The 14,446-nt window shown below is 51.4% G+C and overlaps 1 protein-coding gene across 1 annotated transcript in view; it reads left to right on the top strand.

Moving 5' to 3' along the window:
* MYH14 (myosin heavy chain 14) overlaps window positions 1-11,685 on the top strand; it is a 107,118-nt gene extending 95,433 nt beyond the window's left edge. The window contains exons 40-43 of the mRNA XM_064381017.1: window positions 3,980-4,188; window positions 7,285-7,393; window positions 10,248-10,420; window positions 10,796-11,685. Coding sequence (XP_064237087.1) covers window positions 3,980-4,188; window positions 7,285-7,393; window positions 10,248-10,420; window positions 10,796-10,946 — 642 coding nt within the window. The 3' untranslated portion in view covers window positions 10,947-11,685. The remainder of the gene's footprint in view (window positions 1-3,979; window positions 4,189-7,284; window positions 7,394-10,247; window positions 10,421-10,795) is intronic.
* Window positions 11,686-14,446: the final 2,761 nt, after the last annotated feature.

The following is a 14,446-nucleotide window of genomic DNA, read 5'->3' as shown; positions in this document are numbered from 1 at the left end:
AGCTCACAGAACTCAGGGAAAATACTTACTTTTCTGGTTTATTATAAAGGATATTACAGAGGATACAGATGAAAAGATGCTTGGGGCAAGGTACGGGGGCGGGGTCGTGCATCTTCCGTGCCTCCTGGGGGTTCCGCCCTTCAGGCACCACACGTGTTCAGCCTTCCAGAAGCTCTTAAACCCTGTCCTCTTGGGCCTTTTATGGAGGCGTCACTGGATGGGCATGATTAACGACTGTGTAGAATTGTGATTGGACAAAAAGGGTATGGTCTAAACCCAGCAAGGCCTGTCTGTTCAGATTCTTCCTGGCTCCTCTATGCAGTATTCCTTCCCCTCTGAAATGAGGGTTCTGTGATCCACAGTCAGATCAGAGTTTCTGCCTTGCCCAGGTGAAAGAGGGGGCAGGAGGAGATTAGACAGAGAGGTTCTGTTTACACTAACAAAGGCTATGAAAATCATGAGCAAGGAACCATGGACAAAACCCAACACACAACATATACATATACACACACAGACACACACAGACACACACATACACACACATACACATATACATACACATACACACTCATACACATACATCACACACACATACACACACATACACAGACACATACACACACATACACAGACACACACATACACACGTACACACAAACACACATACACACCTATACACACATACACACACCTACACACACATACACACACACACACAGAGCAATATCACAGGTACAGATTCCCTTGAAAATTCACAAGTAAGAGAGAAAGATCAGGTGCAGTGGCTCATGCCTGTAATCCCAGCACTTCGGGAAGCTGAGGCAGGTAGATTGCTTGAGACCGAGAGTTCAAGACCAGCCAGGACAACAAAGTGAGACCCTGTCCCCACCGAAAACAATAACAACAAAATTATCAGGGCATGATGGTGTGCACCTGTAGTTCCAGGAGGCTGAGGCAGGAGAATCGCTTGAGCCTGGGAGTCTGATGCTGCAGTGAGCTGTGACTGTGCCACTGCACTCCAGTTTGGACAAGAAGACTCTGTCTCAAGAAAACAAAAAACAAACAAAAAAGAAAGAATAAACCCCTGGACCCAGCTGCCAGTTTCCAGGAAACATAGAGGAGAGAGAAATGAATGCTGAATTAGACCATAAGTGTGTGATCAGAACTCTACGAGTCTAACAGCCTAGATTCTTCAACAGATAAATTGTAAGAAACAGGCTGGGTGCAGTGACTCACATCTGTGATTCTAGCACTTTGGGAGGCTGAGATGGGTGGATCTCCTGAGGTCAGGAGTTTGAGACCATTCTGGCCACATCATGAAACTCCATCTCTACAAGAAAATACAAAAGGGCCGGGCGCAGTGGCTCACACCTGTAATCCCAGCATTTGGGAGGCCGAGGCCGGCAGATCATGAGGTCAAGAGATCGAGACCATCCTGGTCAACATGGTGAAACCCCGTCTCTACTAACAATACAAAAAACATTAGCCGGGAGTAGCGGTGTGCGCTTGTAGCCCCAGCTACTCGGGAGACTGAAGCGGAAGAATCACTTCAACCGGGAGGCAGAGGGTACAGTGAGCCAAGATTGAGCCACTGCACTCCAGCCTCGTGTCAGAGCGAGACTCCATCTAAAAAAAAAAAAAAGTATTGTAAAGAAATAAAAGGGATGGAGGAGGAAACTATAGGTTAGAAGAGACCTTACAACAAAGCCACAGCTCATATGAAGAAAAAAAAGAGATAGAGAGACTTAAAAGACATGTATCTGGCCAGGTGTGGTGGCTCATGCCTGGAATGCTAGCAATTTGGAAGACCGAGGCAGGTAGATCACTTGAGGTCAGGAGTTCGAGACCAGCCAAGCCAACATGGTGAAACCCGTCTCTACTAAAAATACAAAAAAATAGTTGGGCGTGATAGTGGACACCTGTAATCCCAGCTGCTTGGAAGGCTGAGGCAGGGGAATCGCTTAAACCCAGGAGGCGGAACTTGCAGTGAGCTGAGATTGCACGGCTGCACTCCACCCTGGGTGACAGAGTGGGACACTGTCTCGAAAACAAACAAACAAACTTGCATCTACATTTTTAAACGGGCAGGATTCCGCCGGACGCGGTGGCTCACGCCTATAATCCCAGCACTTTGGGAGGCCGAGGTGGGTGGATCACGAGGTCAAGAGATCGAGACCATCCTGGTCAACAAGGTGAAACCCCGTCTCTACTAAAAATACAAAAATTAGCTGGGCACGGTGGTGCGTGCCTGTAGTCCCAGCTACTCGGGAGGCTGAGGCAGGAGAATTGCCTGAACCCAGGAGGCGGAGGTTGCGGTGAGCCGAGATCGCGCCATTGCACTCCAGCCTGGGTAACAAGAGCGAAACTCCGTCTCAAAAAAAAAAAAAATAAAGTGAGAACCTGAGAAGTCAGGATAACGTGCTATATTTGGGGAGAAGGAAGGGGCTGGCATTAGGATGAGCACGTGAAAGGGCTTCTGGAAGGGCAGAGTTCTATTTCTTGACCAAGGTGCTACTGACAGTGATGTTTGCCTTTTGTTAACTCATGATGCCTGTGCGGTATGACAGCCACACACATCCACGTTCAGAGACAGAAGCCGCAGGAGCATGGGACTGGAAGGGTTCCCATCTCCAGCTGCTGGAATAATCAGGAACACCCCCATAATGTTCTTCGTTGATAATTACTGTGCTAATAAAACTAGCAGAATATTTATTACTGACTTTATTTGATGAATGTTTGGCTCTCTCTATCACCATTTTATTTCACAATAAAAAGTCTGAGGCCAGGTGTGGTGGCTCACACCTGTAATCCCAGCACTTTGGGAGGCTGAGGCAGGCAGATCACCTGAGGTCAGGAGTTTGAGAGCAGCTTGGCCAACATGGTGAAACGCAGTCTCTACAAAAAATACAAAAATTAGCCAGGTGTGGTGGCAGGTGCCTATAATCCCAGCTACTCGAGAGACTGAGGCAAGAGAATCGCTTGAACCCAGGAAGCGGAGGTTGCAGTGAGCCAAGATCATGCCACTACACTCCAGCCTGGGTGGCAGAGCAAGACATGGTCTCAAAATAAATAAATAAAGTAAAATAAAAATAAAATTAGCAGGGGTGATGGTGCATGCCTGTGACCTCAGCGACTCAGGAGGCTGAGGTGGAAGGATCACTTACGCTTGGGAGGCTGAGGCTGCAGTGAGCTCAGATTTCACCAGCTGGGCAACAGCTGTGCTCCAGCCTGGGCAACAGAGCAAAACTCTGTCTCAAAAAAATGTTTTTTAAGTTAAACACATAAAGGAGAATATTCAAATTACCCAGTCATTGTGTCCCTGTGAGGGTCACATAACGTATGAATCACACTGGGTCTGACTCATTTCCATGTCCCCAGAAGAAGGCCTCGCTCGGAGTACGAGCTGAATAAATAAACGGGAACTATTATTAGCGGTGTGTTCACACAGTTTCCACGTGGCAGCTACTGTTTATTGAGGCCGTGTTTCTCCAAACGCTCCTGCTAATCACTCCCATCTGAATCACATGAGACGCTTGTTATAAATGCAGATTCCCAGACTCCGCTTTGGTCCTGCTGAGTCAGAATCTCTGAAGGGTGAGACCCAGACATCTGCATTTTTTTCACAAGCTCCCCCAGATGATCCTGGTGCAAACAAAAGTGTGATAACCCTTGGAATAGACTCATTCACAGTCAGAAGTAGAATTTATAACCTTTAAAGAAGTTTGCGATCAACTTATTAAAATAAGCAGAAAGCTATCAAAAATGTTAAAACCCAGGGCTGGCAGTGCTGTCGGTGATAAGTCAATAAACTAGTAATAAAAATACTAGCTAACGTTTGTTGAGTATTTAGTATGTCTCAGGCTCTGTGCTGTGTGTGTGACAATCGTCAGCATGCTTAATTCGTGGAGGTGCCTGGATTTACCTACCACCTTCCCTCTGAGACTCCACCATGTCATCCTTCCTTCCCCACCTGCTACAGGTAGAGTCACTGACCTCAGAGCTGTCAGCCGAGCGCAGTTTCTCAGCCAAGGCAGAGAGCGGGCGGCAGCAGCTGGAACGGCAGATCCAGGAGCTCCGGGGACGCCTGGGTGAGGAGGATGCTGGGGCCCGGGCCCGCCAGAAGATGACCATTGCTGCCCTTGAGTCTAAGTTGGCCCAGGCTGAGGAGCAGCTAGAGCAAGAGAGCAGGTAGGTGGGAGCGGAGGCCACAGGAGCAAGGCGACCTCCACATCCTGGTCAGTGAGAGGAAGGAGGCTGTGTTACAAACACCTGTTTTGGAAACATTGAAAAGACATCATAATATTAATGACTGCTGGCCGGGCGCGGTGGCTTATGCCTGTAATCCCAGCACTTTGGGAGGCCGAGGCGAGCGGATCATGAGGTCAGGGGATCGAGACCATCCTGGCCAACATGGTGAAACCCTGTCTCTTCTAAAAATACAAAAATTAGCTCGGCATGGTGTTGTGTGCCTGTAATCTCAGCTACTCCAGAGGCTGAGGCAGGAGAATTGCTTGAACCAGGGATTTGGAGGTTGCCATGAGCCGAGATCGCACCACTGCACTCCAGCCTGGTGACAGAGTGAGACTCTGTCTCAAAAAACGAAAAAAAATCTAGTCTGGGCAACATAACAAGACCTCATCTCAAAACACACACATACACACACATACACACACACACACACACACACACACAAAATCTAGGTGTTTTAGCATGTGCCCATAGTCCCAGCTGCTCAAGAGTCTGAGGTGAGAGGATGGCTTAAGCCCAGTAGTTCAAGGCTATAGTGAGCTGTGATCACACCACCGCACTCCAGCCTGAGTGGCAGTGCAAGACCTTGTCTCAAAAAAGAAAAAAAAAAAAACAGCCAGGCACAGTGGCTCACACCTATAACCCCAACACTTTGGGAGGCTGAGACAGGCAGATCACTTGAAGGCAGGAGTTTGAGACCAGCCTGGCCAACATGGTGAAATCCTGTCTCTACCAAAAAATACCAAAATTAGCCAGGTGTGGTGGCTTGTGCCTGTAGTCCCAGGTACTGGGGAGGCTGAGGTGGGAGGATTGCTTGAACTCGGGAGATGGAGGTTGCAGTGAGCTGAGATCACACCATTGCACTCCATCCTAGGTGACAGTGTGAGACTCCATCTAAATAAGACAAAAAGAAAAAGCAAAAACAAAAATGTGTGTAAATGTATGTGAATATTTAAATGATTGTCGATTTTCTATATCTTTTAGGGTGCTTTGGGCTGCGAGTAGCTGCAGTCTCAGTAAGAGGATGATTTACATAATAATGTGTCAGTTAGCTGTAGCTAAATAACAAACCACTAAAACTTAGTGGCTTAAAACAACAACCACTTCTTGTTGCCTGTGAGTCTTTGGCAAGTAAGTTCTGCTGACCTGGGCTTGGTGGGCTTCACTCATGCATCTTTGCTCAGTTGAGGGTCAGCTAGATGGATTTCCTAATCTTGACTGGGCTTTCATTTTTTTTTTTTTACTTTTTTATTGTCAAGAACAGCATGAATGGTGATGGCTGGGCTTGCATAAGTCTAAGACCTTGCCTAGGACAACTAAGCTAACGTGTCTCCGCCGTACGTGGCCTCTCATCCTCCGGGAGGCTAGCCCAGGATTGTTCATATGGCAGAGTCAAGGTTCTAAGAGCGAGGAAAAGTGCTAAAGACTCCTCGAGGCCTGCACTTGGAGCTGGTACTATGTGACTTCTGCCACATCCTATTAACCAAAGCAGGTCACTCGGCCAGCTCAGATTCAAAAGAATGGGGAACTAGATATGACTGTTTGATAGGAGTAGTTGCAAAGTCATATTCCCAAGGATATTGATACAGGAAGGGGTGAGAACTAGTACCATCTGTTGTATCAGTCTAGCACAAAAAGGAATGTCTTTTCTTCACGTGATAAGAAGTCTAGAGCTAGGCAGCCAAAAGATGGTAGGGCTCTGGATCAACATCTGTGTTGCTTTTTTAGTCTTTCCTCATGGTCACAAAATGGCTGCAGTTGCACCAAGTGCCACACCCACAGACATCCATGTTCAGAGACAGGAAGCAGCAGTAGTATGGAGCTGAAAGAGTTTCCATCTCCAGTTGCTGGAACAACCAAGAACACCCCATAACGTTCCTAGTTGAGAACTGCTGTGCTAATAAAACTAAGACAATATTTATTACTAAGCCTAATACCTTTTACTTTTCTAATACGATAGATTTTCCTGTTGTTCAATACTATTCAGCAACAATAATTACAACAATACTACTAGTTCCCACTTACTGAGGATTACTGTATGTCAGGTGCTGGACTACCTGTGTATACCTGCATGACGTCACATAATCCTTGTGAGAGAAGAACTATTGTTATCCTGTTTTACATGTAGAAAAACCGAGGCTGAGATTGGATTGGATTTAATGTAGGATGCCTGACTTGCTATTCATCATCTGTACATTATCTCATGTGCTGAGCACATCTGGGGCTGTTGTATCCAGTGTGGCTGTCACGCAATACCAATCGCTAGGCATCCTATCACATGGACTTCACCCCAGATATTATGGACATCCAGGGGAGGACAGGGGTAGGAGCAAAGAGAGTGTTCCCTCCCGCTCTGAGGATTTGAGCCTGCTGAAATAAACTGACAGGAAATAGATTAACAAAATAAAAGGCATACAAATGCATTAATGTGCCTGAACACAGGAGCCAGATAAAATGTAAGACTTAGGAGGCTGAGGCAGGAGAATTGCCTGAACCCAGGAGGCGGAGATTGCGGTGAGCCGAGATCGCGCCATTGCGCTCCAGCCTGGGTATCAAGAGCGAAACTCTGTCTCAAAAAAAAAAAAAAAAAAAAAAAAATGTAAGACTTTTTATACAGGGCCAGATGGTTGAGGCTTAAACATCCTCTTCATAGGGGAGAGGGACACCAAGGATGTTTTGAATTGTGAGAAATAGGAAATGATTTTCAGGGGGAAATGAATGGGCCCAAAGAGTAGACTGTAGTTTGTAAATGATTCTCTTTGGAAACAGAATGGGACCAAACGTATACTTATTATAAGTCACAATATCACAGGAGCCAGGTATGCCAGGTACCCTCGTAGAAGCCAAAGACATGGACTCCTGGGAGAAGGGATCCTGGGCGTCAGTGTCTGGCCATGGTAAACAATGGGAACCAGTTAGGGGGTAGGAAAGAGGGAAGAAGCCAATCCGAGAAGATGACAGCCACTGCTGAGTCTATGGGGACAGAATCCTAGGTGGAACCCCTCCACTACGACTCCTCCTTCTCCCTGTCTGCAGAGAGCGCATCCTCTCGGGGAAGCTGGTGCGCAGAGCTGAGAAGCGGCTTAAAGAAGTGGTGCTCCAGGTGGAGGAGGAGCGGAGGGGGGCTGACCAGCTCCGGGACCAGGTGAGCAGCTGCCGTCGTTAGAAAGCAGCGGGGAGCGGGACCACTGACTCAGAAATTGCACAGGCCATCTCTGGAGGCAATGAGCTCCCATCACAAGAAGCAACTCGCAGGTGCTGGACAGAACTGAGTGCGGATACCATCTTGGTATCTGGCACATCAGCAGAGGGTTGGAATCAGTGAGTCTGCAATTCATAAATGCTGGCATCTAGAAAAGGCCCTGTAGGGAGCTGAGGCAGCCAGGGCAATGGAAGAAGTTAAACCCTACCCAGAGCTAGAGCAGGACTAAAATTCCAGAAGATAATGTTTATGGAGTGCTTTCTGTGTACCAGGCACTGTGCTAAAGGCATAAGGTTTAGTATGTTTAATTTCTATCAGAATGATAGGAGGAAGGCACCGTTACTTACCATCTTGTTTAGATGAGGAAACAGGCACAGAAAGGTGAAGTAACTTGCTCAAAATTATTTAGCTAGTAATAGAGGTGGGGTCAGTATTCAAAGCTCAGCACTCTAGCCCCAGTGCTCTTGATTACTTACTAAGCAGTTACTGTGTCACAAGCAACTGCTTTTAAAAAAACCCACATTTGCAGTCCCATTTCACAGATGAGGAAACTGAAACTTTAAGAGGTTATATTTTGCTTCAGAGTCACAGAGATAGAGCCTGGATCAGATCCCAGGTCTGTCTGTCTGGACAGAGGGCCCTTAAAAGCTCAGCTGTGCTTCATTCACCATTCATTCCACAAACAATTATTGAGCACTGCTATGTGTCAGATACTGTGGTAGTTGTTAGGGGTACGGATGTGAATGAAACCGAGGAAGTCCCTGCCCTCATGGAGCTCACGTTTTCAGCATAGGAAGAGACATAATAAACCTGTAAACAGGCCGGGCGCGGTGGCTCAAGCCTGTAATCCCAGCACTTTGGGAGGCCGAGGCGGGTGGATCACGAGGTCAAGAGATCGAGACCATCCTGGTCAACATGGTGAAACCCCGTCTCTACTAATACAAAAAATTAGCTGGGCACGGTGGCGCGTGCCTGTAATCCCAGCTACTCAGGAGGCTGAGGCAGGAGAATTGCCTGAACCCAGGAGGCGGAGATTGCGGTGAGCCGAGATCGCGCCATTGCACTCCAGCCTGGGTATCAAGAGTGAAACTCCGTCTCAAAAAAAAAAAAAAAAAAAAAAAAAACAACCTGTAAACAAGCAGATAATTACAGATTGTGACAAGAAAAAAGTGAAGAGAGAGGAAGACACAGAGGATGGGGAATCTTCTTTAGCTCGGGGGATCAGGAAGAACTCTGAGAAGGTGACATTTAAATTTTTACCTGAAGGGGCCAGGCACAGTGGCTCATGGCTATAATCCCAGCACTTTGGGAGGCTGAGGTGGGTGGATCACAAGGTCAGGAGTTTGAGACCAGCCTGGTCAACATGGTGAAATCCCATCTCTACTAAAAATACAAAAATTAGACAGGCACAGTGGCGGGCACCTGTAATCCCAGCTACTTGGGAGGCTGAGGCAGAAGAATCACTTGAACCTGGGAGGCAGAGGTTGCAGTGAGCTGAGATCCTGCCACTGTACTCTAGCCTGGGCGACAGAGCAAGACTCCATCTAAAAAAAAAAAAAAAAATGATATCTGAAGGGTGAAGAAGAGCCAGTCAGAGGGAGCAGCAAGTCTAAAGGCCCGAAGTACAGAAATGAGCTTGGTGAGTTCAGAACAAAAAGTAGACCCCTATGGTCTAAATAAACATCTGCTGTTATTTTAGTCCTGGTCTAGCTTCTGGGTAGAGTTTAACTTCTGGCTGGGTGCGGTGGCTCACGCCTGTAATCCTAGCACTTTGGGAGGCCGACGTGGGTGGATCACCTGAGGTCAGGAGTTCAAGACCAGCCTGGCCATCATGGTAAAACCCCATTTAAAAAAAAAAAAAAGCGTTTAACTTCTTCCCTCACCTTGGCTGCCTCAGCTCCCTATGAGGGCCCTTCCTAGATGCCAGAATTTATTAATTGCAAAGTCATTGATTCCAACCCTCTGCTGATGTGCCAAGTGCCAGGATGGTGTTTGCACTCACTTCCAGTCCAGCACCTGCAGGTTGCTTCTTGTGATGGGAGCTCATCGACTCCAGAAAATTTGGGTAGGGGGCTGAATGATAAGAAATAAAGTCAGATCATGTATGCTGTCTCCCTGAAGAGAGAGGTGGTGGGGTCTGAGGAGGGTCCCAGTGAAGGATCCCTGGTCGGTGGGTTTATGGGAAGGGAGAAATGGACTAGAAACAGACCCTGCAGGGCCTGGAACGCCGGGCTGAGGGGCCGGAATTTTGTCCCAGGGTGCTCGGGAGTCATGAAAGGATTGTGAGCAGGAGGGGCTGGGTCAGCTCTGGGTATAGAAAGACCTCTCTGAGGCCACGTAGAAGACAACCTGGAGGGGAGAGCCCGGAGGTCAGGTGGAGGCTGGTGTGAGGGCTCTCGGGGAAAAGAATAAGGCCTAACACAGAGGGAGCAGGGCATGGGGCAGAGAGAGTCAGGGGGCAGTAAGGACGGGGCAGTAGAGATGGGGCAGTAGGGACGGGGCAGTAGAGATGGGGCAGTAGGGACGGGGCAGTAGAGATGGGGCAGTAGGGACGGGGCAGTAGGGATGGGGCAGTGGGGACGGGGCAGTAGCGACGGGGCAGTAGGGACAGGGCAGTAGCGATGGGGCAGTAGGGATGGGGCAGTAGCGACGGGGCAGTAGGGACGGGGCAGTAGGGACGGGGCAGTAGCGATGGGGCAGTAGGGACGGGGCAGTAGCGATGGGGCAGTGTGGCTGTTGGGGGCAGTGAGTGATGACAGGACCTGGAGATAGAACCTGGTCCCCTGCTCTCGCCAAGCTGGAGAAGGGAAACCTTCGAGTGAAGCAGCTGAAGCGGCAGCTGGAGGAGGCCGAGGAGGAGGCGTCCCGGGCTCAGGCCGGCCGCCGGAGGCTGCAGCGTGAGCTGGAAGATGTCACAGAGTCAGCCGAGTCCATGAACCGTGAAGTGACCACACTGAGGAACCGGCTCCGGTACGGCCATCCCAGATGCAGCCTGACGGGTGGGCAGCACCCGCACTCCATAAACCCCAGGGATGCAATCCTTGCCAGGGGCGGCAAGACGGGGCCATGGGATCCGTGGGGGTGTGGGGCTGCGGGAACAGGGGCTGTGTTGGGGGAGAGCCACATCCAGGGAACTTCTTTCTTCCCACACCCGTTTCTCCCTGTCTCACCTCCGTGCCCTCCTTTCCCACCATGCACCACCATCTTTCTGTCCATTCCTCCTCTCTCTGTGTCCCTCACCTCTCTCTGCCCCCCATCGCTTCTGCCTGTCTCCCTCCATTTCTCCTGATCTCACCTCTCTCTCCCCTCTCATTTCAATTCCTGTCCGGTCTCTCCCCTCCACAGACGCGGCCCCCTCACCTTCACCACCCGCACGGTTCGGCAAGTGTTCCGACTAGAGGAGGGCGTGGCATCCGATGAGGAGGCGGAGGAAGCAGAGCCTGGGTCTGGGCCATCCCCGGAGCCTGAGGGGTCCCCATCAGCCCACCCCCAGTGACCCTACCCTGTCCCCAGATGCACTAACAGATGGGGCACAGCCCCCTTCCTCCCCGGCCCCCACGGGCCCCTGTCCCAGGAACCCTGCCCTCTGTCTTCCTGTCCTTTGGAAACAGTGCCACACTCTGGCATTTGTCACCCCCACCTGGGCCCCCTGCAACCTCTATCAAAGGATGACCCCTAAACACAGAGGAGCGGGGCAGGCGGGCGGCAAGGACTGGAGCTCTCTTGCTTGGGAGGAGACCGGGTGCAGTGGGCAGGCTGGTTCCCATCAGCTCCCTGTCCTCCCTGCTTCCCTCGTTATTGATCTATAGGTGTTAGGGAGGGAGCGAGGCGGCTCCTCCACCGTCCTCGGCCAGTGCTCCCCGTTCCCTCTGCTCCTCTCCCTCTCCCTCTCCCTCCCTCCTCTCTCACCATCTTTCTTGGCCTCTCTGAGGGTCTCTCTGTGCATCTTTCTAGGAGTCTCACTCTCACTTTCTCTCTGTGTGGCCACTCTCCTTCCCCCATTCCTGCCTCCACCCCTGAACTCCTGAGTGTCAGAAGCCCCAGGCCTCCACCAGCCTTGAACCCTCGCAAAGGGACAGGACGAGGGGACCCCTCTCACTTCTGCTGCGGCCCATGCTCTGCCCTCCCTTCTGGTTGCTCTGACGGTTTGGAGCTTCCCTCCGGGGCTGAAGGAGTGTCCTTTACCCTCCCAGCCTCCAGGCTCTGGCGGAAATAAACTCCAACCTCCGACTGGACCATCTGTGTGGCTGTGTGTGTTCCTGCAGGGGGCCTCTGATGGGGCAGGATGGGCACGCGCTGCTTCAGACTGCTGGGGCAGCAGGTCAGGCAGCCTGCTGGTTTCAATCACAGTGCGTGGGTGTACAGGGGCCTCCTGGGGACCAGGCACTTCATAACTCCTTTCCTCCTCACCCCGATGTACAATGGAAACATTCCCTCCACTGTACAGATGAGGGAACAGTCTGAGTGCAGCCCACATGCCACGCCTCAGGGACTGCCAGAAGCACTGTTGAACTTGGGCCAGCTCTCAAGTGTTTGCAGAATAAGTGACAGGCTTGCTGCAGTGGCTCACACCTGCGATCCCGGTGCTTTGGGAGGCTGAGGTGGGAGGATCACCTGAGCCCAGGGGTGGAGGCTGCGGTGAGCTGTGATTGCACCACCGCACTGTAGCATGGGTGACAGTGAGATCCCGTCTCAAAAGCAAAACCAAACGAAAGGACAACCATGGTCGTTTTGTGCTGGGTGCTGTGCTGAGCCCGCAATGTTTGTCGTAACCCTTAGCACAGCACTGCAGGTCGAGATTTCATTGCACTCTGGTGCCTAGAACAGTGCCTGGCACGCAGCAGGCATTCATTCAATATTTGCTGAATGACTAAGTGACGCCCCTCCCACTCTTTTAGAGTGGTGGAAACAGGCTCAGAGAGGCTGAGTGACTTGCCCAGGGACACACAGCTACTAAGAAGTTGAAACAGTTTGAACCTGGACAGTCTGGCCTCAGAGTTAGCACATATGGAGCCTGAGCCCTCAGCCCCTGACCCCACCGTGGAGACCCAGGTCTGTCCCCACCCCCACTAGGAACTAGGCACCCTCGTGTAGGGGCTTGTGTTACTCAGACTGAGTCCTCAGTGACTTTTATTTTTTGAGACGGAGTCTCACTCTGTCCCCAGGCTGGAGTGCAGTGGCACCATCTCGGCTCACTGCAACCTCTGCTTCCTGGATTCAGGTGATTCTCCTGCCTCAGCCTCCCAAATAGCTGGGATTACAGGCACCTGCCACCGCGTCCAGCTAATTTCTGTATTTTTAGTGGAGTCAGGGTTTCACCGTGTTGGCCAGGTTGGTCTCGAACTCCTGACCTCAGGTGATCTGCCCTCCTCAGCCTCCCAGAGTGCTGGGATTACAGGCTTGAGCCACCATGCCCAGCCCTCAGTGACTTTTCAGTTAGAGGTGTTGATCTCCATTTTTACCATCAGGGAAACTGAAGCAGGTGCTTGCCCTAAAAAAGGTGCAAGTCATTGAGAGGATATCAGGACCACCAAAGCCCATCCTCCCCTTTTTAAAAAAACTGAGATAGGGTCTCACTCTGTCATCCAGACTGTAGTGCAGTGGCACAGTCATGGTTCACCCCTCAACCTCCCAGGCTCAAGCGATTCTCTCACCTCAGCCTCCTGAGCAGCTGGGACTACAGATGCCACCACACCTGGCTAATTTTATCTTATTTTTTGTAAAGACAGGGTCTCTCTCTGTTTCCCAGGCTGGTCTTGAACTCCTGGCCTCAAGCAATCTTCCTGCATCCTTGGCCTCCCAAAATGCTGGGACTACTGGCCTGAGCCACCGTGCCCATCAATAGGGCCACACTCTAAGTCCCAATCCCTCTGTGCGCCCCAGCCGCAATCAGGACACTTTCCCAGCAGGCACACGGGAGGCAATTTTTAAATGAAAAGGAACTTTTATTTTGGTGGGGAATGAGGGTGGGTGGGAAGGGGGCATGACACTTTTTCTTTGGGGAGAGGGGGGTGACATGCGGCAGCTTCTGCATTGGGCGGTTCATGCACCCAGGGTGGGCGTGGGGGAGGCTTGGGGAAGGGGCCGTGCCGACCCCTCCCTCCCTGCCCTGCAGGTGGGCTGAGAAGACCCGCCATTAGCACCAAAGTTGGACGTTTTGCAGACCTCCCCTCCCCACACTGACTCCGAACCCCGCCCCCATCCCTGAGAGCGCCCCCTCGCCACTCCCCCCACCCAGCGACAGGCTAGGCCCGCCCCGCCCACATTTGAGTGAGAGAAACTTATTGCTGTGTGTGTGTGTTGGGGAGGGTGAGCCGCGGAGCTCGGAGCTCAGGAAGACCCCCCCGCCATTCATTCCTCCCCAATCGCCCCGCCCCCTGGCCCGTGTCCGTGCGTTCCCGGAGCGCAGGAGGGGTGCGACATGCGTGTGGGGGGCGCGTCATGCAGCGCATGCGTGTAGGTGCAGGCACCCTGGCGGCCGGGGGGAAAAGGGGGAGCCGGACTTGGAAAGAGTCCCTTTAGCTCGCTCGCTCTCCCTCCCCGAATCCCACACTGTTGTCTTGGGGGATGGGGTGGGAGGGGAGGAGAATCACGTTTTGTAGTTTATCATGATTGTGGTTATTTCGAAAAGCTGAACTAAAAAGCTGGGTACGTGTGGCGGATTGGCGAGCAGGGGGAGACGCTGGGAAGAGGTCAGTACCCTTTGGAAAAGACCCTCACCCCCTTTCCCCGCCCCCTTCGGCTTTCATGAAGGTCAGGGGAAACGGGGGGGGGCTTGTTAAAGAAGTTGAACCCTTTGGCAATATAATCAGTCCCCACCCCGTACCCTGGTGTCTGGAGCCCCTAGCCCTTTGCCCCGCCCCCACCAAAACCCGCCCCACCCCTCACCCCTGATTCACCAGGGTTTAGGGTCCGAGGGAAGGATGGGGGGGACTCAAAATGCCCCTTGCATAGGAATCGTTGCATCGAGAATCGTGCTCAGTGACGCCCCCCATC

The sequence above is a fragment of the Aotus nancymaae genome, unplaced genomic scaffold (genome assembly GCF_030222135.1).
Source record: "Aotus nancymaae isolate 86718 unplaced genomic scaffold, 86718_ANA_hifiasm-v0.15.2.pri h1tg000028l, whole genome shotgun sequence".
Lineage (NCBI taxonomy): Eukaryota > Metazoa > Chordata > Mammalia > Primates > Aotidae > Aotus > Aotus nancymaae.
This window is presented reverse-complemented; position numbering and strand designations above follow the sequence as displayed.